The sequence below is a fragment of the Anolis carolinensis genome, chromosome 1 (genome assembly GCF_035594765.1).
Source record: "Anolis carolinensis isolate JA03-04 chromosome 1, rAnoCar3.1.pri, whole genome shotgun sequence".
In the NCBI taxonomy this organism is placed as follows: domain Eukaryota; kingdom Metazoa; phylum Chordata; class Lepidosauria; order Squamata; family Dactyloidae; genus Anolis; species Anolis carolinensis.
The window spans coordinates 269066007-269090831 of NC_085841.1; the positions used below are offsets into that span (position 1 = coordinate 269066007).

General features: G+C 38.2%; 1 protein-coding gene across 6 annotated transcripts in view; it reads left to right on the top strand.

Moving 5' to 3' along the window:
- Positions 1-24825, top strand: part of ptpn5 (protein tyrosine phosphatase non-receptor type 5) — an 88506-nt gene that overhangs the window by 23106 nt on the left and 40575 nt on the right. For 3 of the 6 annotated variants that reach the window (XM_062967656.1, XM_062967655.1, XM_062967654.1), the window contains exons 2-6: positions 328-400; positions 1138-1346; positions 4147-4276; positions 21762-21943; positions 22272-22391. In XM_062967656.1, the coding sequence (XP_062823726.1) occupies positions 21782-21943; positions 22272-22391 (282 nt within the window). In that variant the 5' untranslated portion in view covers positions 328-400; positions 1138-1346; positions 4147-4276; positions 21762-21781. The remainder of the gene's footprint in view (positions 1-327; positions 401-1137; positions 1347-4146; positions 4277-21761; positions 21944-22271; positions 22392-24825) is intronic. The other 3 variants (XM_008107666.3, XM_016993251.2, XM_008107659.3) reach the window with 1 other exon arrangement.

The window sequence follows — 24825 nt, forward strand, 5'->3', positions numbered from 1 at the left end:
TGTGGATAAGTCTTGTTTGGTCAAAGCACAATGAAGAAATCAAAACAGAATATTGGTTCAGATACATCACATTATACATGTCATGCTATTAAGAAATTTCTGGGTTGCAGATATCTCATTCATAAATTCTTGTTAAAATGCACTACCAATTTTGAAAATGGGCTATTGTTTGTTTTTTGTCCCTTCTGTGCTTTCCACACTCCTCCTATATGAATGTGCCAAAGTATTTTAATGCAACTAAATGCAATGTTCTACTTAATTTCTAAAATGCATTTCTCATTCATACCCGCTGAAGAGCACTCTGCTTTTCTTTCTTTCATGCTTTAGGAAACAGGATAGTAACTGATGAGTCAGCTCAGGAAATCATGGAACTGTGATACATAGAATGACTGACTGCTTGGTAAGTTTACAGTGTCTGTCAATGTTACATGTATAAGAAAAGCAAAGTAACACTTAGATCAAAATTTTGTAAAGCGAAAAAACATTTAGAGGGTCATGAAAAGACAGGTGTCTTGACTGTTCACCAGAGGTTTGAAAAGTGTTTTCTTTTAAACTGCAACTCCAATAATCCCTTGGTCATTGAGTTATTATTGGAGCTGGAGTTTTAAAAAAGTAAAATTACCGTGCTCTGCTGCTCACATTGTCTATGCATTCTTAAATGAGATCTTGCTTTTTATCCATCCATCTACTCTGACAGCCACCTTTATAATGAGGAATGGTGAGAAGAGTGCTATTTTTTGACTTTGGTGTAGAGGAAAAGTAAAAATAAAACCATTGATCATCTTTGTGGCACAAAATATAGTAAGGGCATGGTGCCAATAAACTACGCACATTGGATGACTAATAGAGCTCCCACACTATCAGCGTTGGCGGGGATTGCTGCCAGGTAGGATGCCATAGGTACTTACTAAGTGCTTTTAGTCCATTAATGTCTTGCCTTTTGGGGGGAAAATATAGAGGAGAGGAGGTTTCATTCATGCTTGAAAAAGTACATTGATGATGAAAAATATTATTTAACCAATAGCCCTGAATTTAGTTTGAATGGATTATATCTGAAGTCACAGAGCTAATTTGACTTGCTCCTTGTGCGTTTGAATGAGAATTTTATTTCTTTTTAATTTAATTACTATTTTTCAGAAGTTTTTAAGAAGAGACATGTTACAGCATATAAAAAAGAAAAGGTAGAGTTGAGGCGGAAAGAAGGAATACAGCAGCACCTTGGAGAAGAACTAGCTTATTTTAGCATGAGTTAAATGAATTTTAACTCATGCTAAAATACAGTGCTTCTGAAGAAGTGGATTGAAATCCACAAAAACCCATGCTAAAGAAACCATTCATTTGTAAAGGTACGGCTGGGTTTTTCTTTCTTACCTCACTTTCCTTTTTTTATATTGTTCAGTAAAAATCACCCCAGATGCTCAGTCTATGTTCAGTTTTTTTCATCAATAAAATATAGATAATGTGCATCTTCCAAAACCAGGGCAATGTTATTGACTAAAGTTTTTTTGATAATACTTCTCTCAGATAAGCCTATAATACTGTTTGTTGAAAACTTAGCAGTAAAAACTTTCCTGTTTATATCATTAAGGAGATTATTGTCTTTTGACTTAATAGAGGTATTTCATTGTGCCAAATGTATAATAAGTACTTTTTTGTGGAAAGAAACATTTGCAAAGACCAATGCACATTTGCCTGGATTGTGAAGATATGATGCAAATGTAAAATCAAATCAAACTCTTAAGTGGAAAGCATGGCACTCTTTCCATTAGCCATGACAAAAAATATAGCAGATGTTTGCATGGGGCTGTTGTATATAGTATTGTGTGCAGCCAGCAATGAAGTGCAGAACAATCAGTGAAGTTCAAAGCAGTGAGGTTCAGAGCATGGTCTTTTTCCAGAAAAAAGGTTTAAATTTAAAATTTTGATTTTCCAGAGCCATATTTTTTCATTTTGAAATGGATTTCATAGATAGACAGAATTCTGCCAAAACACAATACAAATACCTAACTGTTGATTATTTTTGTGTTGTCTGTTGCTGCTATAGAGCTTAATTAGATCCATTTTCCTGCTCTAATTCATTCAGGTTTAAAACCATCGCCCATATATGTTTAAAACCACAACATCTTATCTTAGGCTCCAAACTTTATGTGTGAAAAGCAAAATAAACTGAAAAATAAACAGATAATAGGCATTCATATGAATGAAGCTTTGTGAGTATTGCCAAAAAAGAGAGAAGGTTTAAGACTCTAGGAGGCAAGGACCTAGCTGTGCCAAGTAGGGGACTATGGTTGAGCATCCCATATCCAGAACTCTGTAGTCTAAAATACTCCAAAATTGTCCACATGAGTATCTGAGATAGCGACACCTTTGCTTTCTGATGGCTCAGTGTACATAAACTTTGTTCCCATGCAAAAAAATTATGTAATATCTTGCATAAAATTATCTTCAGTATATAAGATGTATATGAAACATAAATGAATTTCATGTTTAGGCCATTTCCAAACTATCTCATTATGCACATATATACAAATGTAGGTATTCCAAAATCCAAAAACGTCTAGTTCCAAGCATTTCTGATACGAGATACTTGTATGCAAAAATTATGTAGATGCATTTTGTGTACAATAAGTATTTTGTAATAGGACAGAAATTAAAGGATTCCTCTATTTCAAGGCCTTTGAAACTGATATTGGACACAAGGACAGTCATGGCTATGTTGAGGCTGGTGCATCCCATTTTGGTTTACTTTTAATGGGCAGACATCAGTAGTAAACAAGGCCAAAGCTTTCCTGTACATACATATGTATACCCATCCACAAAACAAACACAGATGTATACATCATTTGCACACATTCACTCACAAGCATATACATACCTGTTCTCACTTGAAATGTATACAGTTCAACACTCTCACCAGCTGTTAAACTTGAGGGGTGGGGGAAGCATGCCATTTGTACTTTTAGTGAGTCTGATTGTCATGTGTGTAGGATTAAAAGTTTTAACCCCTCAACATAGAGGGAGAAGATGTTAATGGGCCCCTTACCAATTGTAGACTTCATAAAACACCCACTTGCCTCATGTAAGATGTCTATGGAGGAAGAGAGAAAATCTTTTCTCTATTGACAGAAAGAAGGCTCCCCTTTCTCAGGATAGAAGCCTACTTAGCAGCCCATGTCTTTGGTTCTTAAACTATAAATCTCCAGATGTCTAGAACTTCAGATCCTGGTATCTCTGAGCATCGGTCATACTGGCTAAGACTTCTGGGAGTGGAAGTTCAAAAGGCCTGGAAGATCAGCATTTCAGAACCACTGGTCTAGGGGCCATATGGAGAGACCTAGTATATCCATAGGCTACTTCTTCTGCACTTACATGTTAGAACAGGGGTAGGCGATCTTTCTTCTGTCAAGGGCCACTCTCTTGGAGAGGGGCTACACACTGTGTTGAAATTAAGAAACCCCATTTCTCCTTTGATTTATGCCACTCTTCTATCCCTTTCCCTTTCTGTTCCTTAGCTAACTAATGAGGTCGTTCTTCAGAAAGGTCTTTAATGGTGTATGGTGCTGTGTTGTTCTTGATTTTTCACATCATGGTTCATAATATTTTTGTATTATTTTAAAATGGTATTTTGTTCAATTGTGTTTTAATTTTTTTTACTAATTATTCTTAATTTATGTATCTATGAGGAAGTAAAATGAATATCTTATTCCCTCAATAAGAGTTATGCCCCCGGATTACATTTTTCTTCAGTTCAAAATTTGAGCAGTAATGTAAAACTTCAATTGAGCAGGTAAATTGAAGAAGGAAATGCAAACCCATCTAATAAGACAGTTCTAGGTGTGAATTATTTTCAGTGCCTCACTCTCTGCAATTTAACAGAAATTTCATTTAGGGGACTTGTTTTGGGTGGTTAAAGCCCTCATCTTGCCCCCTTCCACATGTAGCCACACCTTTCATGTACTTTGTTTTAAAACATATGTGAACTGCTTTGGTTTCCATTCAATAGAAAGGTGGGGGATATAAATTATAAATACATACATTTGAACCACAAATAGAACTTCACAATAAATATAATAAATATGTGTCCAGGATGCCTTTGGTACTAAATGTTTACCCCATTTCTTCTTTTCTTTTTAATATTTTTTCTAGGTTATTTAAAACATAAAACATATGAAGATAACAAAGTGTTGTTTCATAAAGTATAATTCCTATCAGAAGAGTACTTAAAGAGACACCAGCAGACCTAATCATGTGACTGGAAATAATGGTTTATTAGATGGTGAGTACATTAGCATGATTCCTAACATAAAACAAAAAGAACCCTTTCCTTCTTTGCCATAAAGTAAATGTCTCAGGCTCAGCATACTTTAGAAAATGTTCTAGTATACTTTAGTACAGTCTTTTGGAGCATTAAAATGAGCAAGCTGTAAGCATTCTTACCATATTTAGAAGCGTGAGGTATTTTGAGATAAAATGTATTATTCCGCATCCCTGCTGCAAGTTTCACCAACTTGTTACTAATATCCCTTCCTATAAAAGACAAATATTTATACTGGCAATGTTACCTCAGTTTAAAGCTCTTGATTTATAAATAGCAGAGCTTTCAGAACTTAATTAATTTAAAGCTTTTAAGTAAAGAAGATGTTCAAAGGCAACTTAAAAAAACATTTAACAGTCTATTTTGGACTCAGTATCTTTGCTCACATACTTGCGAGGTTGTGCATCTCTGTATCCCAGTAGTCCTAGGAACAGTTCTGAAATAATCACAGGTACTAGCATACCCTAATTTGGAACATTTTCTTCTTCTACTCACACTTCATGTTCAATGTAATGGAACCCCTGATGGCACAGTGGGTTAAACTCTTGTGCTGGCAGGACTGATGACTTGAAGGTTGGGCTGCTGACCTGAAGGTTGCCGGTTCGAATCCAACCTGGGGAAAGCAGGGTTTAGCTCCTTCTATCAGCTCCAGTTCCATGCAGGCACATGAGAGAGGCCTCCCACGAGGATGGTAAAAACATCAAACATCTGGGCATCCCCTGGGCAATGTCCTTGCAGACAGCTAATTCTCTCACATCAGAAGTGACTTGCAGTTTCTCAAGTCGCTCCTAACACACACAAAAAGTTCAATGTAGACTCCCTGGAATTTGTAGCAGTGCAGTGCTGTAACCCGCCCCGAGCCATGAGGAGAGACAGGCAAGAAATAAAACTATTATTATTGTTGTTGTTGTTGCTGTTATTTGCCTTCAAGTTGACACTGAAATAAGGTGACCCTATCCTGGAAATTTCTTGGTAAGATTCATTCAGAAGTGGTTTGGCATTTCATTCCTCCGAAACTGAAAAATGTGACTTGCCCAAGGTCACACAGTAGGTGTCCATGGCTGAGCATAAAACCAAGCCCAGAGCCCTAGTCCAACCCACAAGGCACTACATCATGTTGTCTGTTACAACATACTGTTTGGCGACATTGTAGTTGGCCTTGTATTGCCTTAATACAGATTTTTAAAATAAGTGGGTGCCTTTCAGTGAAACAAACCATTAGCAGTATGGATAGCTTCTGCTGAGCCATGGCAAATCTTCCACCCCTTTCTCTTGTACATGCATGCCCCCCCCCTCACACACACACTTTAAAATGCTTATTTAGAGCCAGTGTGGTATAGTGATTTAAGCAATGTCAAATTTTGCCTGCTAGTTGCTTATATCAGTAGCTGGCATGATAGATTCAATTCCACTGATGCATGTAATAAGTGACTTTGTGGTATGGTGCTTATAGTTATGTTTCCTAGCAGTAGTGCTATTGATTTTGGTGCCAATAATGAGACATGTCAAACCAAGTTATGAAAATGATTCTGTGTCCCAAAGTAACTCTATATAGCTTTCCGTATGCATACTAGAAAAATCTCAAACAGATCTTCTGTATAGTCTTGCCACCTTCTCTTGACCTCTTTAGCTTCTGTTAGGTTCTTGCCATCTTTGTTTTTGATCATGCCCATTTTTGCCTGAAATTTACTTCTAATTGTTCTAATTTTCTGGAAGAGGTCTCTTGACCTTCCTATTCTATTGTCTTCTTCCATTTCCATGAATTGCTTGTTTAAAAGTAGTTCCTTATCTCTTCTGGCTAAGCTCTGGAATTGTGCGTTTAATTGGGCATATCTCCGCTTATCATGGTTTCCTTTTGTTTTCCTTCTTTCTTGGGCAACTTCCAGTGTCTCAACAGACAACCATCTTGTCTTCATGGTTTTCTTTTAGTTTGGGACGCACTTTGTTGCTGCTTCCTTAACAATGTATTTGGCTTCAAGCTAGCTGCGCCAACACATCTGGGGCTAGTTGAACTTATATCCTCTGTTCCTCACCAGTAGCATTTTGACCATCTTCCAACCTGGGAATCCCATCTTCCAATGGTATATTTGCACTGTAGTTCCCCCCAAAAAGTAGCATCATGATGGTGAAGGATACTAGAAGAGGGCCTGTTGTCAATATTCATCCTATCCTGCCAACTGCATTTCTGTTAGTACAGTAAGACTCAGATAATTTGTACAGTAATGCAAATTAGAACAAGGTTGGCCCTGGAGGTTGAGTTTTAAGCAAGAAGAACCTGTAACTTAGCATACCATTGCTACTGATAACAGGGCACACCTACTAAAGCATTAGCCTTAATGTCCAGTCTTGCAGCTCTGTGGTGCTTGAGTTGATAAGACCTAGCTTTAACCTTGGTCTGATAATGACAGGGTTCTTTTCTTTTAAAAAATCAACAAAGAGAAGACAGAGTTTACAGCTGGCTTTGCTTATTATCAGTTCTTTTGGAGAATTGGATTTTCTATTTAACTAATACCAGGCTGAAGTTAGGGGCCCTTCCTCGCTTATGCTATGTATCTGGGAGTAATTGCAGGCCTTGAATGTGGTATTACGTTCAGCTGCTGTTTTGAGATCAGGTTCTCAGAAAACAGTTGCATCGAGCATGGTTGTTGGATCAGCTTATCAGTGGAAAGCTAGAATTCCCATCGAACAAACTGTCTACGCTCAACTTCAGTTTGTGTTAGTAAATAGTTGAAAGAAAATCCATCAATCAAATAAACTATAATTGGTTTTGCACCAGGCTTTTATGTAATGTTTAACTAGTTTCAGGGACATATTGGTAATAAAGTGGAACTCAACTGTCCACATGGTTCCTGTACTCAGTAGAGAAGTGGCTTCCATAATGAAAGAAAAATCACATTATTATTAACACATCCACTGAGTTGTTCCTCTTTTGTACTACATATCTGTAAGCCTTAGGGTTTGGTCATCTAACCACAAATCATTCACTGAAGGCTGCATATATATATAAGCAGATTTCTTGCTTCCTGACATAACTTACTTGCCAACTCCCTTTCTGCTGGTGTGAAGGCACTTGTTTCTGGGAATTAATTTGGCCCATGTTTGGGAAATGAATGTACACTATTCAGAGCTTAACTAGACTCAAGGTGAGGTAAAAATGAAGTGAGAACAAGAAAGTAGTGTGCATAGACTAAAAGGTTTTGTTTGGCAGCAGTTTTAATGGGCTGTAGCCTACTTAAAGACATGTGATACGATCCAAGCAGGCTGGAATCCACAAAAGCATATATGTACAAGTCTTTAACAAGTTTGTCTTTAAATGTTTAATCTGTTGTAACAAAAGCAGCAACAATGCAACTACTCACTAAAAATAAAAATAATAACATTATGCCTTTTATAGACCACCTGAACTGTGTTTCCAATTTTACTTCAATTTACATTGGAATTTATTATTATGAATTACAGTAGAGTCTCGCTTATCCAACACAGTCTGCCTCCCGCCTGGATCCACAGCTGTTTCTCTAGGCAGCAAGGACTGAACTTTTTACGGATTTAACTTCCGACAATGTTGTTACTGTACGTTCATTTTATGCAATTCTATCTTTATCTGTAGGCAATTTTTAGTAGTCAATATTTTTGTAGTCAATGTAGTCAATTTTCGCTTATCCAACTTTCTGCCGGCCCGTTTATGTTGGACAAGCGAGACTCTATTGTATATGAGATATAAATCCGGTGTCCTCAAACAGACTATCAGTTTTTGATCAGATATTCTTAGCTTAGCCATATATTAGTCACATCCAAAGTTTCTTTAAGCTATTGAGAGCCAATTTCTGAATTTCTGTAAAGTATAACGTATACTGTGTATTTTTAAAGAAACCAGGAAGGAAAATAACTTATTGGGAAATGTCTTGTGGGCAAAATAAATTTCTTTTCCAAGAATCTGTTGGTCATATAAATCAAATTACTGCACCTGCTCTGATAAGAATGGTTTCTTTGTTGTGGTGACTCTTTGCTGTTATTTTATAAATATTGAGTAGGAGAGAAACCTTTTATATAAATATTATGCATTCTGTAAAAAAAATACCCACTAGTATTAGATGAATTTTTGGCAGAGAAAAGATTTTAAGATACAAGGGAGGCTTCCATGAAATTCCACTTTATTACTAAGTTGAACCTTATGTTTTCCAAGCTAGTGTATGGATAAGGGATATTGTCCTTTAGTTGAGGACTAGTTCATTTTACCTTAGATGTAATTCTATTAAATAAGAATTTCTGTTTTTCAGTGAAACATTCCCTTGTGAAAGTACAGTATAGGATTAAATAACTCCTTTACTTAACTATGCTTATTCAAATATATGGGTAATGCACGACTGGCACATGGTGAATTCTATTTGACAGAGTAAAGAGGATTTGAAGATTATCTGTATAAACTGGAAAATTGTGAAATGAAAGTATTGGAGTTAAAGCCAATTTAATTACGTATGTTGAAATTCGTAATTTAGGATCGCTTCAACCTAATGATGATAGCTGCTTTGGTCTGAGTCATAATATTCCTGGTTCAATAAACTATAGCTTTCTGGAATGAGATTGAACAATATGCTTGAATGCTCTATTTCCCTTCCCTCCAAACTTTGTGTGACCTTCTGCATAGAAAACTTCTTAAGTTAAACCATAATTTCTCCATGATGGCCAAATCAGGAAAATGTAGTCTTTATGTATTCTCTATAAATTAGTTATGACATCCTAGCAGACAGGCTTATTTTGTGCAATTTTTATATATCAGACTTTCCTGGTTCAAACAGATAAAAAAATCTAGGAGGTGCTTGTAGAAGCTGAGGGTATGAAGAGAGTATAAGTAAATAAGAGTCATGCCAACTAAAGGCCTATTGCATTCACACAGTAGCCAAAGTGTTCCCTGTGGCCACCAGCAGACCATGAATGCAGCTGCCCTCTCTGTCTAGCATATGTCTGTCTGTTTTAACCATGTTATACCTCACCTCAAGCCATATTGAAACACAGGTAATAAAATATATATTAGAGAAATATGCTATATCTGATACTAGAGGCAACATATAGCCATCCTCAAGCTCTTAACTTTTTTTTTGGAGTGCCACCCCTGATTAAGGATCACTGGTATTTGGAGATTTTATAAATGTATTTTCCCTGATTGTGTGCAATAGCAGAAATGGAAATGTTGGCAACCTGGCAGCTCAATGAAAACATGAGGAATCTTTAAAAAAAAAACAGATTTTCCTTGAAATCTGTTTCACCAACAGATATCTCCATTTGTGATGATTGATGCTAGGGGATCCTGGCTTTACCCTCTGAAGGATCACATTGCTGAGAAAGGGAGCACTCCAGGATTGGAGTGGACTAAAATGATCAAAGGTCTGGAGACCATGCCCTTTGAAGAGCGCCTTAAAGAACTGGGTATTGTTTAGCCTGCAGAAGAGGAGGTTGAGAGGAGACATGATAGCCATGTATAAATATCTAAAAGGATGTCACAAGAAAGAGGGAGCAGGCTTGTTTTCTGCTTCCCTGGAGACTGGGACTCGGAGCAGTGGGTTCAAATTACAAGAAAGGAGTTTCCGCCTGAGCATTAGGAGAACTTCCTAACCATAAGAGCTGTTCAGCAGTGGGACCTCCTGCCTCGGAGTATTGTGAAAGCTCCTAACTTGGAAGCTTTTAAACAGAGGCTGGATGGCCATCTGTCAAGGATACTTTGATTGTGCTTTTCCTGAATGTCAGGGGGTTGTACTAGATGTCCCATGTAACCTCTTCCAACTTTATTATTATTTGATTCTATGATTCTGTCTCTGTCCCAGTTACTTCTACTTTTCTGTTGTCCATACATGTAAAACATGGGGGCCTAAATCTAAATTAAGCCCACTGAATCAGTGGAAACTTAATAAGGCACTATGTAAGTTCCAGGCTGTTTGACTGACCGTATCTCCCTGTACAGACCTGCCCAGGCCTTGAGATCTTCAGGATCTCTTCTTCTCAGTGGCTGCCCCTTGACTCTGGAACTCCCTTCTTTCCAGGAAAACCAGAATGACCCCTTCTTTTCTGTCCTTCCAGTGGCAGGTTAAAACTTTTTATTCATGCAAGCTTTTAAAGAAGACGGTTCTAAAGATCATGTCAGGGGCTGCTGTGGTTTTTATATTTTGGTGGATTTAATCTGAATTGTTTTTAATACTAATGATGTATTTTTGAAATTGTATTATAATTCTTTGTTAACCAATTTGAGTCTCCTAATAGAGAGAAAAAGTGGGATATAAACGTAGTAGTACTGTAGTAGTAGTAGTAGTAGTAGTAATATGAATTCAAAGTTTCTGCTCTAATGGGCTAAAATTGTATGTAAGCTGAAGACTCCTGTTCATGTCCAGTATATTATCACACATATCCCATAACCCATAGAACTGCCATTGGGGAGCATTTCACTATTCAAGAAGCTGATGAACACTTAATATAGAACGTGTTGCAAAATGCAAGAACAATTGCACAAAATTATTATACATGTTAACAGAAAATTTGGCTGGTGAAGACACACCCATTTTGTGTAATTAAAGATTAGCCTTTTCAATTTTGCAAGTGATTTAAAATTGTGGTCATTATTTGTGGACTTCTAAAAACAGAAAATACATTGAACAAGTGTGGCTTATTTTGTTCAGACAATGGAAACAGGGGGGGGGGGGGCGTTCAATATCTTTGTCTGTGGCAAATGTAATGCAATAAACATCATGCCATAATATGGTGATATTATATAAAACTTTTCAAGCCATTATGTTTGTCCCTGTTAAATAATGTGGTGAATTTCTTCTCACTCCCACCCATTTGGACAGCATGTAAAACTTGCAAGTCTCAGGCTAGTTCTAGACATTTCAGAAACAAGCTGTGAAAATATGACTCATTGTGAAAGAATATGGGTGTTAATGTCCATCTGACTTTACATTTGAATGTAATTATATTCAGAAAAATACAGTACATATAATGTATCATTTCTGAGATATTTTGTAAACCAGCAAGTTTCCCTTGGATGTAGTGGTCTATCCATGCTAGAAAAATATTCATAAAGCGACAAATGGACTATAGTAATGCAGCAGTAGAGAACAGAGCTTGTTTAGGATTAGGAGTGATCAGTATAGGAGAAGTGCTGCTACATTTTTGTGCTTTTCAACATTTATTTTCAAAGACTGAAGTTATTTTCATTTTAAAACAGATACCCACCAGCTTTTCCTTTTAAATTCAAAAGTATGCTGCTGTGCTATGGAAGGGGTGGCAATTAACTAAACTAAATAAATTACCCACACTCTCTTCCCTTTTAGGTGTTGTTACTTCAACAACACAGACACAGCATGGATCCCAAGCTTTAATCCAATGTACTTCTAAAAATGCAATCAGTGGTTTTCACTAAATACTATTGTCTTGTTTGCAACAATAAGGCCTTTGATCTGCATGCACTGTAGAGGGGGGGAAATCAACTGTTTAAGAGCCAGCAGGTAGTTTTGTTTGTTCAAATGGTATGCCTGTTTCTTTTCATTGGGTGTACAGTTCATGAATTGCAATGGTGTGAGTATGCAAATCCCTGTACAAGGACACAGCATGAAAGAACAAGAATGATGGTGGCATATCACTGCAAGGGGCACAACTCCCTCTTCGTTTGATATCTGTTGTGAGCCACTTTAGGTGCATATCCTGCGGAAACAGTGTATAAATAAATGAAATACAATCCAGTTCTTTAACTGGGAAATATAGTGCACAATGCTGATAGAGGACTTCATCACACGAAGGTAGTGAATTGGCAGAGGAGCAGGACCATCCCCTTTTATGGTGGTCCCTAGCACATGATGCCATGTGATACCTATTGCTGGTCTGCCAACATCTCATGATGAACCTGCTGTTATGCCGCAGTCCCAGGACTTACTTGTGCAGTAAGTCAGGCCACTGATGTGGCAGCAGAAGTGCTTGCAAATGGAAAGAAAGAAGAGGAAGCAGCACAGTGGGAGAGCTGAGTTGTGATGCCTACCTGGAAGTGCAGCTTTGCACAGCTGAGGCAATGGCTCAACATCAGCAGCTATGTATAACCACCTGCCATAATAATAATAAATTGCCACTATCCCACATCACAGAAACAGTGTGCGATAATAGCAACTGTGTGGTAATGTCCAGCGTTCATCTTGCTAATTTAGCATATCTCTTTGGGGAGCAGGACAGGGGCAGACAGAAATAAGCAAGTAGTGGGGTTTTGTGTCCAGCAATCAGAACATAGTTGCAAGAAACTGAAACCTAATATATTCCTTCCAGCTTCCCCCAAGTTGCTCGGATGTGATCTGGAAAACTGGTAACCTTTTTTAGTGTTGCCATTTACATAAACCCCCATCATGATTTGACTCTGTATCTACATCAGCTTCCAGCTGCAGTTAAGATTGAACATTGCAGTTAAGACTGAATATTATTGATGATATTCAATCTTAATAAGACGGTTGGATGCTTTTGCTTCTAGGAGGCAATGAGGTTTGCCAATCCTGTGCTTTTAGCCTGTTTTGAAGATACACTTCTACCAAGACAGTGACATTGTGGGAGTTAGGGTCTTGTATATGTTTGCCTTACAATTCAATAGTGATTTTTGTTGTGTGGTTTCAAGTTGTTTCTAATTTATGGAACCTCTAAAGCAAACCTATTACTGGACTTTCTTGTTCAGTTGCCTTTCGGCTCAGGTCCAGGCTACTTGACTAATTGCATCTCCTCTTACAAACCAGCCAAGGCAGTGCAGTCAGTAGAGGAGGCCCTGCTCTGGGTCCCACCCCCATCTCAAGTACTGCTGGTGGGAATGAGAGAGAGGACTTTCTCCGTGGTCACCCCCCACCTCTGGAACTCCCTTCCTAAAGAAATAAAGTTGCCTCCTCCCTCCTCTCCTTCAAAAAACAACTGAAGACTTACTTTTGCTCACTACCATATGGAGAGGAGGAGGATTGGATAATTGAGAGAGCACTACCGGGCCCCTGGTTGAGAATTATTTTGTATCTGGGGTCCCTAGTCCATGCCAGCCCATTGACCATTATTTGACTACACGACCAACCCACACAGTTTTTTGAACCCTTGTTGGCTGCTGTAAGTTAATGTGGATGTTTGTGTAGATTTTATGTCATTATATAATTTTGTCTGACTACATGTAGTTTAATTTACTGATGTTAGGCTTCAATTTGATGTTAGGTTTTAATGTTATTTCCACATATGGGGTTTTTCTGGGATTTTATGTCAGTATTGTTTTATGAGGCACTGAATGTTTGCCATTGTATATTGGAATCCGCTCTAAGTCCCCTTGGGGAGATAGGGTGTAATGCAAATATATTATTATTATTATTATTATTATTATTATTATTATTATTATTATTATTATATTGTATGACACAGCAAACAAGATAGATGTGCTGGATTTCATATCACAAAATCACAAGTCGAACACTTCCCAAGTGTCTAGGACTGTGTGATGTATTTTCGGATGATGCACGCAGATCCCAGTAGGGTGGCTTTTTGCAGTTGGCAGATCATAATTTTGTCAATGTCTATTATTTCCAAATGCCGGCTGAAATCTTTTGGCACAGCACCCAATCACCACCGGGACCACCTGCACTGGTTTCTGCCAGAGTCTTTGAAGTTCAATCTTGAGGTCCTGATAGCGGCTGAGTTTTTCCTGTTGTTTTTCGTCAATGCGACTGTCACCTGGGATGGCGACATCAATGATCCAAACCTTTTTGTTTTCCACAACTGTGATGTCTGGTGTGTTGTGTTCCAGAACTTTGTCAGTCTGGATTCAGAAGTCCCACAGTATCTTTGCATGCTCATTTTCCAATACTTTCCAATACATTTTCCAATACAGGTTTGTGATCCCACCAGTTCTTTACTGTTGGGAGGTGGTACTTGAGGCATAAGTTCCAATGAATCATTTGGGCCACATAGTTGTGCCTCTGTTTGTAGTCTTTCTCTGCGATTTTCTTACAGCAGCTGAGGATATGATCAATGGCTTCGTGGGTTTCCTTGCACAGTCTGTATTCTGGGTCATCAGCTGATTTTTCGATCTTGGCCTTGATTGCATTTGTTCTGATGGCTTGCTCCTGGGCTGCAAGGATCAGGCCTTCTGTCTCCTTCTTCAGTGTCCCATTCGTGAGCCATAGCCAGGTTTTATTATTATTATTATTATTATTATTATTATTATTATTATTATTATTATTATATATTCCTCAAAGTCTAGGAAGGTGTGATTTATGCAAGGATGCCCAATGGATTTCCATGACTGAGTAGGGATTCAAATCCTGGTCTCTAGAGTTGTAGTCCAGCAGTCATACCAGTACATCATACTGACCACACAGCCCATTTGTATTTGTATATATATTCATGGGATTGCCATAAGTCAACAGCCGACTTGAAGGTATACACTCACACACATCTATGTATATGTGTCCATGAGCCACTTGCAACCAAAGGGACTTGTGTTATGTTGTGGCCAGTAGAATGTAAAAAAAAAGCCATGCTGGATCAGACCTTTCTGGTCTAGCATTCTGTTCGCACAGACCCTAATCATCTTCCTGAGGAAAGCCCATTGAGAGGAGCCCAGTTGCATTCTTCACCTTGCAATGTGTGATAACTAATTTACAGAAGCTTACTGCCTCTAATATTGCAAGCCATATTTGGTATTTTTGATGAGTGACCATTAATGACCAATATCTCTTTGAAGGTATCTCATTCCTTTTAAAAACTATTTTAAGTTGCCAACCATTGCTACCTCTTGGTGGCAGTGGATTCCATGGTTTAACTGTGTGCTCTGTGGAAAATTCTTTTGATCTATCCAAACCATTCATCTTCAGTTGATGGCCCTGGATTCTACTATGATTGGGGGAGGAGTGTCTTCTTTTCCATATTCACTCTCTTCTGTTATGTTTTTGCATAATTTATATACTGGTATCGTACCTTTCTTTGCTCACTTCTAAAGCTTAGCAACTCCATAATATTGATCCTTTTCCTCTTCAGAAAGTTGCTTCAGTTGCCTGATATTTTCACTTGCTCTTCCTGTATCCCTTCATGTTCTACAATATACTTTTTCAATTGTGCTGATCAGAACTTTGCACAGTATTCCAGATGTATTGCCCAATGGATTTCTGTAAAGGTTATCTTTTATGTTTTTGTTTTATATTTTATTTAGTTTTATTTTTGACTTTATAAATTGCACCCCAATATAGTTTGTGTTTTTTTACAGCTGTCATACACTGGGTTATCAATTTAGATGCCATTTTAACAATTTACTTCATTGCTGTTCTTTTGTTTTGACTTGTGTCATTCATCTTGCTAACATATTGGCATTATAATAGGTTCAGACTTGCCTTTGAAAAACATTGGTTTTAAACATAGAAAAGGCAATGGCATTCTTACCTTGTTTTTCCTTTTCAGCTGTTAAGCCTTTTTAAAGAGCTTTCATGTGGAAATGAGAAAACGGCTCGCTTTGCTCATAGTCATATTCTTTCTCATTTTGGTAAGGTTGGACATGCTGTTGTCCCTCATTTTAGCCTGATGAACAGGGTTGCTATTGTTGTTGTTAAGCTTTTTCAAAAGGACTGATTGGTATCCTGTCTTGAGTGCTTGTTAACAAAGTACTGTCTGAGTTGAATAAAATTGCAGTTATTTTTAATCATGTCAGGAAGTTCAGCACCAGGCACAACTTCCCCAACTGTTAACTTTAAGTGCCATTTACTATTAACACTAAAAGAGGATTCTAGATAAAGTTCAGTAGCTGAGAATGATTTTAAATACAAAATGTTCTGGTTTTTGAAAATGTGTTACTTGTTTCCATGCTACTGACTCCAAATTAACGATCTCCCAATTCTCGATTTAAGACTGAAACCTTTACATGTCAAAATATAAAAGCAAGCTTTAAATTCATATTTTAAATGGAATGAGTCTAATGACTTCAATATGGGATCACTATGTTGAATTAGACATGTATCTGTTAAAAGATGTATGCTACTCACCTGAAGGGAGCTGCAAGGAGGAACAGTATAATTGGAACAGCATAAAGATAAGGATACTATAGTCTTGGAATATATGTATAATAATACTGAACAAAGGCTGCTATGCATCATGCATGTTACAGTCTGCTCTAAATGTAGAAATTGTTCACCCTGTTTTTCATATCATTAGTATACAGTGGGATTTTACTTGTTTTCAAATAGGAGTTGAAAAATAGTCCTTCTATTGGGCATCAGCAGTGATAGTGGGTGATACTAAAAGAGGATCTCCTTGAGACAATGACAGTGACACTTGCTAGTATTGTATAGAAGGATGCTATGGTAAACCACACTTTACCATGAAAATGCTTTTGCCATGAAAATCCCAAGGTAGGACAATCCAAATGAAACAAGAGGTAGTGAAGAAGATGAGACTCCTAGGTGGGTGAGGAAGAAAGCCTAGAGGATGAGGACAAGGACAAGGATCACTGTGGCTAAGTACTCAGCTTCTAGAGAGTTTTCCGGATTTTTTAAAATTGCAGTTTGCCCCTCTTTAAGCAAAGTTGGGGGAGACTCAGGAGATGAAATGTCAGTTTCATGGAGCTTCAACGACATTAGATCAGGTCCAATTTGCCTTGATTTTCTGTTTAGAGTAGTGGTTCTCAACCTGTGGGTCCCTAGATGTTTTGGCCTTCAACTCCCAGAAATCCTAACAGCTGGTAAACTGGCTGGGATTCCTGGGAGTTGTAGGCCAAAACACCTGGGGACCCACAGGCTGAGAACCTCTGATTTTAGATGGACACCATCACCCTTTTCTTGCACTGAACATACTGGGTGGTGCTACTGGTACATCAGTAGGTAGAACCATCCACTTTATTTTCTATCTGTCACATTCTTTTATTTTATTCTCTACCCTTTTCTCTGTGTTTCTCTTCACTCGTGGGCTATTAAAAGAATGGCACATAACTGTTGTCAAAAGCCTGACTTGATTACTTAAATTCTCTTCCAAACCCTTTTCTCTGTGTTTGTCTTCACTCAATGGGCTGTTGAAGGAGAGGGGAATCACTGGCACCAGAGATCCAAATCACAATATGAGCCACACATCACCCTAAAGCTACAGGTTGTTCCCTGACCCCTTATGTATGGTCCAAAATCTCAACTATGTGTGGCTTATTCCAGTTTGTTAACAGCTAACAAGTGATAACTTTTTAAAGACTCAAGGTTTTTTTACTGCTGTAAAATGGAATTTGGCCCTGATATTTATGTTCCTAACTCCAACTTCAACTTTTGTTTCAAGTTTATTCTCAGTCTGTGCGAAATGGATGCTTGAGTGATGGAGGTTCTTGATTTCAGCTGTGGAAGTTCTTAGCTTCTGAGTGACTTTCCAGGGTCAAGAGGCTACCCAATTGGTGTAAACACAGCTGCGCCAAGTTTCATGTATCATTTTTAATACTCAGTATTTCTAAGTATTAACAAGTGACAAGGTTGACTTCTTTAAAACAAGGAAATACATTCATGTTAATCTTTTAAAAAGCATTAATTGTTAGACTCTAATTACAATTGTTAACCGTTCAAGAGAAAAGAAGGAAGGCCTCTTGGAGAAAGACAAAAGGGCATCCTTGAACAAGTGAAATACTAATTACGTGTGGGTGTAATGAAAACAAAAATGTTTTATTGTGTTCTCACCAAAGATTCAGATTCCTTATAAAACAAGTTATGTGACATTATGTTTTATACCTAGCTCTTTTTAGAGCAAGTTAAGTTTTTTAAAAGTTTTAATTGAAGTTTGAAATATTCCCCAAAAGGGAAGGATAAAAAGACTATGCTTGAATTCTAAAGTTGCATAACTGTGCATTTCATCCCATGTTCACCTATCTGAGCCCTAGCTTCAACATCTGAGACAGTGTTTTTCAGCTATTTGGTGTGGTGGACTAGTAATTTTTTGCGTAGTGTGTCAGGGACTGACAGACCATGGCTTGGACTGGCACCAGTCCAGGGACCACTGATCTAAGGCTCTCCTACTGTTTCTGGGTATATCTGCACTGTAGGAGTTAGTGTTGTTTGACACCACTTTAACTGCCATGGCTCAATGCTGTGGAATTATGGGAGCTGTAGATTTACAATGTCTTTAGACTTCTCTGCCAAAGAGTGCTGGTGCTTCACTACGTTACAAATCCCAGGATTCCATAGCATTGAGCTGTGGCAGTTAAAGAAGTATCAAACTGCATTAATGCTACACTGCAGATGCACCCCTTGTCAAATGAGTTGCGACAGATGGCTGCAACACAGAGAACAGTGGTGTTTTTGTCAAAGGGGCTTGCCTGGTAACTACTTTAAGATCTTTTTAGTATTAGGTGAAGACCATATTCTCCCAGTATTATAAATATTGTTTCCCATTTCTTTCTAGCCTAGCATTCTGCTGTTGCCCTATTTTGGTTTCATATAATGCAGTGTTTTAGTCGTTGCTGCAAATTTTATTGAATGCACTTATGTATTTTATATTTTATATCACCCAAAGAACTCTAGTTATTGGGCAGCTTAGAATTCAGCAGATACCAAGAATGAATTGTAGTAGCTTCTTACAGGGATATTTTAAATTTATATATAAATTTATAATATTATTCGGTGCAAAAGAAAGCCCCAAATATCCTCTATTAGAGGGGGACCATTTTTGTCATCTATTTGACCATTGATCACTTTAGGTTCATGCTGAAGTATCTAGAAATAATTTCCTGGCCGCTTTGAGTCCCCTTGGGGAGATAAAGCAGATTATTATTATTATTATTATTATTATTATTATTATTATTATTATTATTCTTACCTTCTTTTTAAAAGCCCTTTGGGCTGAAAATATGGTGCTAATACTCCCCAGACTACTTATAGCAGTGGTTGTCAACCTGTGGATCCCTAGGTGTTTTGGCCTACAACTTCCAGAAATCTCAGCCAGTTTACCAGCTGTTAGGATTTCTGAGAGTTGAAGGCCAAAACATCTGGGGACCCATAGGTTGAGAACATTGGCTTATAGGGTATCTCAGATCATCTTTGGGGGGAGATCTTTTGAAATTTGGGGGGGGGGGTCTGGTGGCAGCTGAGCAGCCCTGCCTGAGTCTCTTATGACACATTGTCTGCACTTTGCATACTCCTGGTGTGGATGTTTTATTTTGCTTAATTTAGATACAAACCGTCAAGTGACTCAAAAGTTATAGTATGACTCTGGAGATCAGGATTCAAATCTTTGCTTAGCCTTGGAAACCTTGGACAAGTTCTCAGCTTTTGGGGAAGGCAGAACAGATTTTGCAAAGAAACCCCATTGTAGGTTCACCTTAGTGTTGCCACAAGTCAGATATGACTTGAAGGCTCACAGTTTGGACCTCCCAATGCCTCCCTCTAGGCAAGGCCAGTAGACGATTGATTCTTAAAGTTTGTATAGCAGAACCAAATAAATGAAATTGAAGCACAACAATGCAATACTCTCCTATTCCCATATTGGTCCGAGACTTGCCTATTTGTCCCTTAGGTAATAGGTACTTCCCACCACTGTCATTCTCTTTCACAAAATTCAAATATTAAGAGAGAGAACAGTTTTTCCATCCAAGAAGTTCAAAATGCAGTGGATATTTGCTTTTTCCTTTGATTTAGTGGGGGAACAATCTCAAATAACAGGCATGTTGTGCCCGAAGACATAAATACAAAATATGTGCATACATGAGTCATGTAGTCTGATCTTCAGGAGATCCTTTAGTAGTTTACGGTGCTTGCTTTACCTGTTTCCTACCCAGTAATGTGATATCTCGAAAACACCAGGTCCCACCTAATCTTGGACGCTATGCATGGTCATTCCTGATAGGTATTGGATAGGAAACCACCAATGAATATCTGAGGCAAAACCACCTCTGAGTATTCATTGCACAAGAAGACTATTAAATTCTTGGGATCATCATAATTCAACAGGCAACTTGAAGGCCCATACACAAAGGGAGGAAATCAGCTATTAAGCTTGTCCTTCATGCATGCATATGTGTATTACGTGTAGCTGAAGGCAAGATCTTTGTTCAGAGTTCATTTCTTCCTACAAATCAGAACAGAATCCACAGATGAAATCCATCCACCATAGAGGAATAAGAGAACATTGCTTCCCTCCCATCTCTCATTCCGTATAAAATGACAGGTGGACTGAGTGGGAGCAATGTGAAGACTAATGTGGAGAGGATTGGTGACTCAGCAGTGACTATTAAAGTCAAGCAATCTCCTCAAACATTTTGGCACACAGCCCCCCTTCAGTTTGCCCAGAGATTGCAATAGGCCTTTTGTGGGTGGGACAGGGAAAGGGAGAGAGGGAAAAAGGGAGACATTGCTCACCATCACAGAGGAGGATTGTTAGACAGGTTAATCTGTACATTTAATCAGACATCAACCGCAGAGAAGAAGGGTGTTTATCTTTCTGTTGGTAGCATATATTGTCCATTTTATTTATTTTAATAATAACGCATACATGTTACCAGTTACAATTCAGTTTTGCACTCAATTTATCAGTGGAAGATTGCTTTGATTTCAGTGGTAAGCACTAGAGTGGTCCCACTGCAAAATAAAGATCTCTGATTTTTCGGAGAAGTGAACAACTGTTTTCCTAAAGTGCATGCATGGTTTATGATCTAGGCTTTTATATACATATACATACATATGCAAGTACACACACACAAAGTAGAATTGGATTTTACTCTAACGTTTCAGTAACATTTATAGTTTTACTCAGAAATGAGTTCTCCTAAATCCCAAACAACTGTGCATGGGATTGCAATGCTACCTGCAATGCTGTGCCCACTTACCTAAGAGCCAATTCAAATAATAATTGAAGGTATCCTTCCTTTCAACATAAAGTCTAAATGTACTGCATCTATGGTGAGGATTTTTCTTAAGAAGTGGTATTAAGATCCATAAGACCCTTTAAAATTAAACAAATGCTGTTAACTCTAATTCTATAAGATCGCAGTTGGGCTAAATATTCTTTTATTGCTGTTGAGTACCTTGAAGTGATTAGTTCAGTTTACCACTGTAACAAGTATGTTTTAAAGGTTTAAAGCAAGGCACATAACCTCACCCTGAATAATGTAGCAGAAAGAAGAATGTTGAAAAATGAAGTAGATGCTGTAAATTATGTTAAATTACTGAGCAAGGCAAGACTACACAACAGCTTATTAATGGACAACAAAACCGCGATTCTGTTGCTAGAGGGAAAATGTGTGGTAATGTATCCACCCACACTTCATTTTCCCAATGAAGGTAGCAGAGACAACTGCTATATCAGAATCAGTTGCATTTCCAAACTGTAGATACTGTTAGACATTTGAAAGCTTTTCCTGTTCTTTGTAATTCCTGTAATCACAGAAAGAGGTGAAAAGTATACACTGTGCATTACTGATTATCTCCTGATTGTGCCACTTGCATACTTGAAGGTCTTTCAAAGCCAGTGGTGATGGAACCATTGAATGATGCTGATGGAGAGCAGGATCAACTCAGCAAGGCAGAAGAACCCCATAAATGCACTGGGGGGACTTTACAGCAGAGCTGGGTGGCCTGGTGGAATGGACTCACCACAGGAGGAATCGTGTATCTGTTTGCCTTATCACAGATATTGGTAAGATTTCAGTCTTAGCTCAGATGGACTTAGTGCTCTCCTTTCTCTGTCTCTCTTTGTGCATATGTGATAACATTGCTTTTTGAGGTTTATTTAGTTGGATACATTTTAAGGTCCTGATTTTTCGTGTCATATACCTGAACTTAAATCAAAAGTTGTACCATACTGTAACAATCTTGTTTGCCTTATTAGTCTAGCTGATGTGATTGGTCTGCATTAGAATACAAATGATAAAGCACCCACCCTTACTAATTGTAGGCTAAAAATGAAAATAAAATGTGTCTTTCTCTATGATGAAAGCTCATGTATCAATTATGTGAATGCACAGGTTTTCTTCTTTATGTTTTGGTGCGGTGGCTCTGAGACTATCCCAACACTTGTAAATGCTTTGGATGTGTTCCCCAACCTGCTCATTCCATTTGGACAATTGGTTATAGATTCTACCAAGGTACGTTCAGCAATTTCTGGGTACTCGGACGTAGTATATCAAGTCAATATTTATTATATAATGATGCTATTGTCTGGGATGAAATATAAATAATGTAAATCCAATCAGAACATATTTCCTTTACTGTGCAGATATTCTAGCTTATAATAAAATCTGTAGCACATTGGGTCTCTACAAACCCTATTGACATATTTTTTTTCTAACTAAGGGTTCTGAGATTAAACCCAACTGAACTCAAAAGGGCTTATTTTTGAGTAGAGGTGTATAAAAAGGTAAAGGTTTCCCCTGACGTTAAGTCCAGTCATGTCTGACTCTGGGGGTTGGTGCTCATCTCCATTTCTAAGCCGAAGAGCCAGTGTTGTCCATAGACACCTCCAAGGTCATGTGGCTGGCATGACTGCATGGATCACCGTTATCTTCCCGCCGGAACAGTACCTATTGATCTACTCACATTGGCATGTTTTCGAACTGTTAGGTTGTCCGAAGCTGGAGCAACAGCGGGCGCTCACTCCGCTCCTGGGATTTGAACCTGGGACCTTTTGATCTCAGCGCTTTAACGCACTTCGCCACCGGGGCTATACACCGGGTGTATAGAATTGCACTATTTAGTGTGTTTAGGGTCTATATCATAGTATTATTAAAAAGGATTCATTTTGAGTCATCATCTTATTTTTATTTATTTATTTTCCAATATTCACTTTTCAGGAATCATAGAATAATAGAGTTGGGTGGGACAGCAAGTGCTGTCTAGCCCATCACATTACCCTGCAGGAAAATATAACTAAAACACTCCTGAGAGATGCCCAACCTCTTTTAAAAAGACTTCCAAAGAAGGAAAGTCCATCACTCCCTGAGGCAGCATATTCTACTGTTTGAATATGCTGTTTCCAGTAAAGATGTTTCTGCTAGTGTTTCGGTGGAAGTTGTTTTCTTTTCCTTTTCTTTGTGGTACAGCACTGCTAAATTCCATGACATATTTCACATTTCTTACATTAAATCTGGATTACACAATAATGTAGATTAACTACATTTTTAAAAAACCAAACAAACTGTATTTGTAATGTGTTCTCAACATAAGATTGATCACTTTTTAGTGATATTTTCTATAGATATTATGAAAGAAAGTGAAGGGAGAATTCTTATCCCATTGATCTATTTTATTTCATCCCTTGTTTTCAGTTCCACTAGTTTGATTCTCCCTTCAGGCTTTTTTTTTCTTCCCGTGTCAGGAGCAACTTGAGTCGCTTCTGGAGTGAGAGAATTGGCCGTCTGCAAGGGCGTTGCCCGGGGGATGCCCCGATGTTTTTTGATGTTTTTACCATCCTTGTGGGAGGCTTCTCTCATGTCCCCGCATGGAGCTGGAGCTGATAGAGGGAGCTCATCCGCACTCTCCCTGGGTGGGATTTGAACCTGGCAGCTTTCAGGTCAGCAACCCAACCTTCAAGTCACCAGGCTTTAGTCCACTATGCCATCGGGGGCTCCTTCAGGCTGAGGAATCCCTATCACAAACCTTCCATTCTTTAAAAGCATAGCCACATCCGGGAGACATTCTTATCTTTCCTTTCTATCACAAGTGTCTTCCAAGTGCGATGGCAGTGCCATCTTTGCTCCTGCCTTTTTCTCCAAACAATTATCCCATTGTTAAAACTGAACTTCTTCCTTCATCACCATACACACAGATTTTTTTCTTTTCCTTTTTTTGCTATTCCCAAATAAAGCCTGATTATTCATAGCTATGAAAGACTTTTCCAAGGCTCTTCAATCTATGCATCTGATGAAGTAAGCTTAAGTCTACTAAAGTTTATGCCACCAATTTCTTTCTCTCGGGTAATTTTAAAGGTGCTATAAGATCCCTTTGCATACTGATTGACTACCTTTTTAAATCATTGGATCATACGAGTAGAATATAACATATCCACATTTCCTCACTAGAATGTTTAGAAAACAACAAAAGTGACGTATTCAACAGAAAGAACAATAAAAATAAAATAAATTCCTGTATATACTTGCCCCCTTCCAGTGTCATCTATTGTCAACACCTTATTCTGTACGCACCTCTAACTTGCATACATCCCCTTTCCACTGTTTTCCCCCTCCCCTCCCTTTCACCTCCCTCCTTCTCGAAACAGTCATACATTCTCGTTATCATTCATTCTATCTATTTGATCATAAGAATAGTTTGGTTCAGTTTCTTGTATTTTTATTTCCCTTTACCTTGGCTATCAGTTCTTCCCATTTCCCTTCCCATTTCCCTCTACGATATCCACTTATATATTTTTCCTATCCACAATGTAATCTTGGATCGACTACCTTATCAGACGTCGAGGTTTCCCCCATCCCAGAGTACTGCTGGGAAGGAGCCCAATGGATCCCATCATATGACGCATTGCTACTTCCAGCGGGGCTCCATTGGGCTTCATCCCACGAGTATACC